At 58.6% G+C, this 8680-nt stretch overlaps 1 protein-coding gene across 1 annotated transcript; it reads left to right on the forward strand.

Moving 5' to 3' along the window:
* Positions 1-7316: 7316 nt before the first annotated feature.
* MDK (midkine) lies at positions 7317-8376 on the forward strand (the record flags this gene model as incomplete). The annotated part of the gene is made up of 4 exons (XM_080345742.1): positions 7317-7395; positions 7475-7636; positions 7745-7906; positions 8351-8376. 4 exons carry the CDS (start codon positions 7317-7319, stop codon positions 8374-8376), a joined length of 429 nt encoding a protein of 142 aa, XP_080201868.1.
* Positions 8377-8680: the final 304 nt, after the last annotated feature.

Consider the following 8680-nt stretch of genomic DNA (forward strand, 5'->3'; position numbering starts at 1 on the left):
GGGTATGACAGCAGCATCCAGCCTCCAGATTTCAAAACATTTCTGTCGGCCCTTCTTGTGGTGAGCTGTCCCCAGCCACGCTGCTCTGTGTGGGATGAGCCTGCTCGGCGGCTTTTCTTGTTCATTCCCAGCTCCAGAGGGGAGCGTTGGGGTCCTGCTTCCAGTGCTGAGCACTGGGGTTGCAGCATCAAGGGCTGGGATTATCTCCATCTGTTGGGAGGACTGCTCTCCGATTACAAAAGCAGAGGATTAGGGACGCTTCTGCTTCCAGCCCTGGACTTGTAAGGATGACCGTGGCCAATGCCACCTCCCCTGCAGAGTTTGCTTTGCAAAAAGGAGATAATGTAGAGTATTGCATCTGGGCAGGAACAACCCCAAGTTCCAGTGTAAGTTGGGGAATGATCCATTAGAGAGCAGCGTAGGGGAGAGGGACCTGGGGATCCTGGTGGACAGCAGGATGACCGTGAGCCAGCTCTGTGCCTTTGTGGCCAAGAGGGCCAATGGCATCCTGGGGTGTATTAGAAGGGGGGTGGTTAGTAGGTCAAGAGAGGTTCTCCTCCCCTTCTACTCTGCCCTGATGAGACCACACCTGGAATATTGTGTCCAGCTCCGGGCCCCTCAGTTCAAGAAGGACAGGGAACTGCTGGAGAGGGTCCAGCACAGAGCAACGAAGATGATTAAGGGAGCGGAGCATCTCCCTTATGAGGAAAGGCTGAGGGAGATGGGTCTCTTTAGCTTGGAGAAGAGGAGACTGAGAGGTCACCTTATTAATGTTTATAAATATACAAAGGGTGAGTGTCACGAGGATGGAGCCAGGCTCTTCTTGGTGACAAACAATGGTAGGACAAGGGATAATGGGTTTAAACTGGAACATAAGAAGTTCCACTTAAAGTTGAGAAGAAACTTCTTCTCAGTGAGGGTAACAGAGCACTGGAACAGGCTGCCCAGTGGGGTTGCGGAGTCTCTTACTCTGGAGACATTCAAAACCCGCCTGGACACCTTCCTGTGTAACCTCATCTAGGTGTTCCTGCTCCGGCAGGGGGATTGGACTAGATGGTCTTTCGAGGTCCCTTCCAATCCCTAGCATTCTATGATTCTATGATTGCTCCAGCTGATGGCGTGCTGGTGAGGGAGCTGATGATGGGGAGCTTAAACTCGGATTCCTGAGGGCAGCTTGGCAGTCTGCCTGTCACTCCTGCCACCCCCTCTCTGCCCAGAGAAGCAGCCTTCTTCCTCGGCTGTGTTGTCCCTTCCACCCCCTCTGCCTCCCTTTCATCGCCTTCAGTCTTTCAGCTCCTGCCCAGAGTTAACAGTGGGGGTCTGTAGTGGGTGTAAGGCACACCAAATTGTCCTGGCCTCCCTGGGCCGCTGCCCAGGGACCAGGCAGACGTGTGATGGGGAGGAGGGGGCCCATTCCAATGCCCAGACCCCAGTGCGCTGGCGCTAGGCCCATGTCTCAGTGGAGAGCACCGTCAGTAACCATGGCAATGAGAGTTTTCCAGCTGCCCTGGTGTCAAATTTATGGTGGAGGAGAGAAGCGTTCCCCAAATGCAATTGCTGTGATGAGGGGCACTCTACCTTTAGGAGAAAGCTCTGCCCTTCTCTCTGAAGGGCCTCAGCATCCCTTGTTTCTCCCTTGCAGACGGATGTTGGAGGTCCAGAGGTCAGTCTGGCCTCTCATGGGATGGAAACGCATCTGGGGGTGTATACTTGGGAGGCATGCATGCAGGCTGGGGAAGGACATGCCCTAGCTAAGCAGAGCTGGGGTGACAGCGGTTGGCCACATTAATGATTACCTGCCACACACCCCCTTCTGCAAGTATGAACAAGGAAAATGTGTTGTCTGTCATCCCCCCTCCACATGCACAGCTGTGTCCCTGCACTGGCACCACTGTGCTGTGCATTAACAGTGCCCCAAGGACCGTTCTTCAGCTGGAGATGGAAAATGCGGAGCTGACATGCCATGAATTATCTTGTGACATTTTTAGATGTAAAAAGCTGAAGTTAAGCAATTGCAGAGAAACGCACCTGGGCTGATCACACTCCCTTCTCTTCCCTCCTTCCCTTGGTATGAGGCCCCTTTCTGCAAACACAGTCTCCTGTTGCTTGTTTGAGCTGGGGAAGGAGCCATTCCCCCCCTGCATCCCTCAGAAGGGGCCCGAAGGGCCCAAGCACAGGCACTGCTGGGAGTGATGTGCACCAGCGCATCTCTGCTCTCCCACATGCCCAGTACCTGTCATCAGGTCCCCAGGCCAAGGAGGCAATGGGGGAAATAGGAATGGCTGGAAACAGAGGAAAGAGTGAAAATTTGCACAGGGTTTGCCATCCCTTGGGCTGCTCTGCCCTGGGACCCCAGACAGTTGAAGAAAAGCAGCAGGGCTTGTTCCATACCCAGCTCTTTCACAGCTCCACCAGGCCCTGGTTTGCTCATCACAGCCTCATAACTCAGACTTGCAAAACTGATGCGACTGAACCCCAGCCCAAAGCAGCCCACTTAGGCCCTTGCTCTTCTTTTTGACCCTGAAGTTTGTCTCTGCAGCTTTCTTCAGCTTTGGTTTAAAGGCCCAGAGATGCAGGGCTGGAGGGACTATCAGCTTCGCTACCTGTCCAGCTGTCAGGACCCATTTCTGCACCCTGTGCTCAAAGGTACAGCCTGGCACATCCAGACCCCTCACTACCCAGAGCAGCACCCATTGCTGTGCGTGCAGCAGGCACACCTTTGCAGATGTTCAGCAAACTGCCGGCAGGGTGTGAGTTAAATGCGAGAATCTCTCAGAAAGTGATTCCTGGTTGTGAAGCAGCTCATAAAATCCAACCTCCAGTAACCCCACCTGTGGCGGCCCTGCACTTGGCAGCCTTTTTCCAGGGTAAGGGGTGGAAAAATGGCTCTGTTCCCCACCACAGCCCCATTCTTTTGGCATGACACTTGCCTTTCTGGCTGGTAACTCCAGAAGAGAGTTGGCTTTGTCTCTGCCTCTCCTCACCTGAGAAAAGGGGGTAGATGAGTGGAAAGGGAGCAGTCAGTCCTGGAAGGTCCTTTAGTCTCCAGCCAGCAGTCTGATTTCATATTGCTGGTTGGTCCAAGGAAAAGGGCTGCAGCATGTCTGAGCTGGGGACAGGCAGGTCTCAAGGGATGGAGCAGGGGAGAGGCCTGGGTCAGCATGAAAGTGATGTGCTTCTTTAGGTACCCCCTCCCCATACCCTTCCACGAGGCACAGAGCAAGAAGGGAAAGATAAGAAGGGCAGAGACCATAAGAAGTCGATCCACCAATGTCAGTGGCCTTGATGGAGAAGGAGGCACCCACGGAGCTGGTGGAGACATGGGGTGGATTGTCTTCACTCTGTCTAGCCCCAGGGGTGCCGCAGAGGCCATCTTCCAGTGGGTGTCAGGGCAGTGGGCTCCAGAGGAGCCCTATCCCTGCCTGATTGTGCAGCTCGCACCCTTTCAGCTACTCTGGGATGCTGGGGCGTGCACTCAGCTGAACCTCCACGGCTTCGTAGTACCACGCTGCAGGGCCCAAAGGAAGGTGAGGCGCCGTGGCCGGGGCAGGGGACACATGGGGACGTGCCCCACTGGCGTCTGACTCCCCGTGCCGGGCAGCCCCGCACCCTCCCCGCCTGCGCAGGGCCCGGCGCCGGCTCAGCGCCCCCCCTCCCCGCCCGCTCGGGGGGGCCAGCCTGCCCCCCGGGGCCGCCCCTCCGCCGGCCGGCCGGCCTGCCTTTGTGCCTGGCCGGGGGGCAGAGGAGGAGCTTGCGAAAAGTTTTGGGCTAAAAACCCACCTTTTGCTGCCAGCCGAGCCCGACGTCAGGGGCCGCTGTGCGCTGCGCGGGGGCTCCGCACGCGGCCGCTACACAAAGGCAGCAGCTCCGCAGCGCTCCGCACCGCGCACCGCACCGCAGGTGAGTGGGGCCCCCCGGTGCTCGGGGCCGGACAGCTCCCCCAAGCCCCCGCGGACGACCGCGCCGCCCGCCCGACCCCACGGAGATGGGCGCCTCCGGCAAGGCGAGTGGCGACCTCCAGCTCCCTTCCGTGGGGATCTACGCTGAGGGCTTCCCGGCGGAAAAAGGGGCTTTGCCGGGGTGGGGGACATGGCCCTGGCTGGGGAGGAGCCGTAGGAAGGGCGATTGGGGCCGGGGTCCCGACGGGCTCGCCTGCGAGGAACCAAGAAAGCTCTTGCAGGGCTGAAGGTGCAGGAGGAGGGGGTTTCGGAGGAAGGCAGGGCGCCGGGAGAGCAGGCAGGGGTTGAGGCAGTGGCCCGGGATCCTAGCACCCCCCCGCGCCTTGGTGGACACCCCACACCGGGTCGGAGACGGCTCAGGCGGTGGGAGATACCCCGGCAGGAGCCCGCGGAACTGCTTCGGAGGGCGGCCCGGCCACCGCCAGCCTCTCCAGGGGCCAGAGGGGAGGCCGGCCCGGGGGGGAAGGGGCTGTACCGGGGGTCACGGCACAGCATCCCCTCTGGAGAGGGAGCAGAGGGTAGAAGCGTTGGAAGGCGCTGCCTGCTCCCCTCTCTGCCTCGCAATGCATAGGCAGAACGCAGAGCAAAGCCTTTCCCCTTTAGCACCTTTTCCTCGCTTTGCTCCCATCCGGTATCTCCAGCAGAGCCCTGCTGGTCATGGTAACACCTTGGCTAATGGGGAAAATCTCAGCCCCCTCTTCTGGCCGCAGGGAAATTCCCGCTGGTGGGGTGCTGGGCACCCCAAGCCATGGGATCCCCAAGTGCTGGGCTCCAAGCCCGGAGGCTGCGGAACAGCTCAGCCGATGGAGGGAGGGCAGTGGTCCTGTGCCCACCTCTGCAGGAGCCAACTGCAACTTGAGCCGAGAGGTCCTGCTGCTGGAAGAGGGGCTGTGAGGGGGCTGACAACCCGGCAGCCACCCCACTCCCCAGGAGAGCATTGGGGTGGCGGAGAGCGGATAGGAACTGGTGTGGCACTTGCTAGGAGAAGCACTCGCTGATGGCATTGCCTGTCCCTGAGGGGTTCAGAGAGGGGTCCATCGCCGTGGTGGGTATTTGGGTGTTGCTTCAGCATCACCTGGTGATTTTTTATAGAGCTGATCCTGGGTTACTTAAACCCAGAGCAGCTAGAGAAGGGAGAGGAAGGGAAAATGGGGACTGCCATGGTGTGGCCAGGCTCCAGGCTGCCCCACTTGTGCAGCCCATTTGTGGGAGAGACCAAGACCTTGTGAGAGCCAGTGGGGATCTGAGCAGGAGAGGAGCCAGGGTCCTGCAGGGGTGTGGGAGGAGCTGGGCTATGTGAACACACCGGAAGGCACTGGCAGCCTGACTGAGGCCAGCTCTTGTTTGACTGGTGGATGGGGGGACAAAGAAAGGGTCAGATTGTTTGGAAAACGAGTTGGAAAACTGCACTCCCTTTCCCTTATGAATGTTTTAGGATGAGGTTCCTGCAGACCTTGTGTGCTGGGCAGAAGTTGGGAGTGGATCCAGGAGTCCCTGGGGCTGTAGCTGTGCTGCCTCTTGCAGCCTCCTCTCCCATCCCTGTGCACAGGTGGGCAGAGCCCCACGGTACCCGTGCCTGGGGAGTGAGGGTGAGGCAGGGGTGAGCACAGCAGTGGGCGGCTGTCTGTCTGGGCGCTCAGACACCACGTCTCCAAGAGCTGAGCTGGAAGGTGCTGGGCTGGGAGGTGGGTCCGGGCGCACAGGGAAACTCTGCAGTGAAGGATGGATGAAGTTTACAGAGCACCCAAAATCAGGAGAAAGCTGTGAATATTCCAGATGCCAGGTGCTGTCCCAGACCAGCTGTTTCAGAAAGTGGGGCAGGAGTGCCAGCAACTCATCTCAGTCCTAACCTTGCCAATCTCTAATCCACCCATCTGGACTGAGACCTTGTCCCCTTGTGAGAATGGGGCTGAGTTATGTCTTGCTCAGTAGGCTGGCTCCTAGCTGGGCTGGGCAAAGGGGTAGGCAGCTCTCACCCCCTCGCCTGCGCCTTCAGCCAGCCGGGCTGTGTAATTCCTTCTGACAGTTCAATACAGAGCAAAGCCGGCAGCTTCGCAGCAATGGATGCATGAAAGGTGAGTGCACTGGAGCCTGAATAATGCAGGGAGCTGCTCTCTCCAGTATGCTGCCTGGGGAGCCTGGGGGCAGGGAGCAAATGCTGACCCCGGGCTCTTCCCTGCATTGCTTTCCCCTGGGACATGCTGTGCATCCTGACCTCTCTGACCCAGTCCTGATCTCTCTGACCCAGTCCTGCCAAGCCCATCATGGAGCCAGGGCAGGTGCAATGTATTTGCTGGCTGGCTGCTGCCCCACAGATATAGGTGTCATCCTAAAAAGCAGGGTACTGGGGGACTGGGGAAGGGGCCACCAGACTTGAGACACCAGCTCTGCATAGCTGCATTCCTGCTGAGAGCGGGAGCTGGGACCCCAGTGTTGGCTGCAGAATTCCACAGAGGCTCATGGTGGCAGACAGAGGGAAACCATCCAAGGCGTCTGTGGTGGTGTAGGCAGGGCCCCAGGAGCTGCATCCTTGTGTGCATGCACCGTCATCGCTGACCTGCTCCCAGGCACATGCGTGCAGCCCCCACCCTGCATGCACCAGTGCTGTTGTGGTGGCTGCAGCATCAGCAGTGGGTGCAGCGCTCCTGCACCATCTCTCCAATGAGCTCCTACACTGTGGGGACTTTGTTTTTGGTGTTTAATTCACTAGTTTAGCTCTCAGACCCCTCATGGCAGCAGGTTTGGTTTTGCTGGACTTTTTTCTTCCCTCTCTGGATTCCTCTGAAGTTGGAAAAAAGTACCATGGAAGCTGCACTCCCGTGGCTCTGGGGCTCGTTGGTGTGGGGCAGCTGACTGCTGGATAAAGGAACCAGAGAGAAGTACAGGGGGGTAGGGGCTGGGGAGCAAGGCCTCCTACTGCCAGCATGCAGCTGGGGGCTGCTTTGCTTTTGTGCGGGCAGGAGCAGCACAGACCCTGGTGCTGGGTACACCCGACTACAGGGCCTTCCCCGGCTGCTTCAGGGGGTGTGGGGATCCCTGCAAAGAGCATCAGCCGCATGCAGGGCAGTGAGAAGCTGCAGGGATGGGAATGAGCTCCCAGCCCAACAGCTCCCTGGCTGGACACAGTTGCTGAGATGCACAGTTAACCTTCCTGTCGCAATTAATACACACGATCTGATGGGTGGCAACAAGCAGGGCATGGAGGTGCACGCACACACACAGGTGCCTGTGTGCAATGGAGGCAGCTGCCATCTCACATCTAGGCAGGCTGCCCTCAGCCCACTGTGCCCCCTCCTTGCTGCCGCATCATGCCCTGACCCCTCACCCACCTCACTCTCTTTCTCCTCCCCAGGCAGGATGCAGGTCCAGGGCCTCCTCCTCCTCCTGGCGCTGATCCTGCTGGCTGCCACCGCCGAGGCTGGCAAGAACAAGAAAGGTGAGAGTGGGGCCGGTGAGCAGCCCGGGGTATGCTCCTGTGTTCCTGAAATGAGCATCTGCTCCCCCTTCCCTTGCAGAGAAGGTGAAGAAGGATGGCTCTGAGTGTGAGGACTGGCGCTGGGGACCCTGTGTCCCCAACAGCAAGGACTGTGGCCTGGGCTATCGTGAGGGAACTTGCAAAGACGAGAGTAAGAAGCTCAAGTGCAAGATCCCCTGCAACTGGAAGAAGAAGTTTGGAGGTGGGTGCATGGTGGTAGACTGACTGGGGAGCACCCTGGGCTGGGTGGCTGGGGCTGGTGGCTGCACTGGGTCCTGCCTGGCTCTGACGCCAATCCCCTCTTTTGCAGCTGACTGCAAGTACAAATTTGAGAGCTGGGGGGGGTGTAGTGCTCAGACAGGTGTGAAGACTCGCTCTGGCATCCTGAAGAAAGCCCTGTACAATGCCCAGTGCGAGGAGATCGTCTATGTGACCAAGCCCTGCTCTTCTAAGATCAAGTCGAAGTCCAAAGGTCAATCCTTACCACGTCTGTCCCCAGAAGGGTCCTGCTGTGACCATGGGCAGGAGCTCTCCAGGGGTAGTTTGCCCTCTTGGGGTTGGGCTTTGCTGGGGATGTGTGGGATCGCCTAGGACGCTTTTCCCTCCGTGTTAGTGCATGCGACAGCCCTGAAGTCCAGCTGCTAGCTGGGCAGGATGCAAGTGTTGCTAGGAAAAACCCTGGTCCCCTCCTCAAGTCACTGCCAGCTTTGGTGGGATGGTGGTTTCCCTCTCTCCCCAGTGGGGCTGGTGCAAAGCATGGCTTTGCATGGTGGGAGGAGGTTGCTTGCAGGGATGCGGCCCCTGTGCCCTGCCAAGCTGGCTGTGCTGGCCACATTTCTGCCACGGCAGCACCTGGGGGATTGGGCTACTGCCGGTGGACACACTAACTCTTATCTCCTGTGCTTCTTCAATACAGCAAAGAAGGGCAAGGGGAAGGACTAGAGTGGGAAGCCAGCATCCTCGTCAGCCTCTTGACACAGTGCCTATGGGGCTGGAAGCCCGCTGCAGTCAGCCCATGCTCCAGTCTTCCTCCTTCTCTCCTTCTTCCTTTCCATGACCTTCTCTTTCACTGAGATGCCTTGTTTTAATTGCTAGTGTTGTAGAGAGCAAACCCACCCACCCTGCAGGAGGGGCTGCAGCCCTCCCCGCTGCCCCTGCCAGTGCATCCCCCTCGCATCCTCTTCGCTGCTGTTGGGATTTGCTGGGGTGTGCCTGGAGAGCTAGGATGGGAACACACATTTTTCCA

Source organism: Nesoenas mayeri (genome assembly GCF_963082525.1).
Source record: "Nesoenas mayeri genome assembly, chromosome: 5".
Taxonomy (NCBI): Eukaryota; Metazoa; Chordata; class Aves; order Columbiformes; family Columbidae; genus Nesoenas; species Nesoenas mayeri.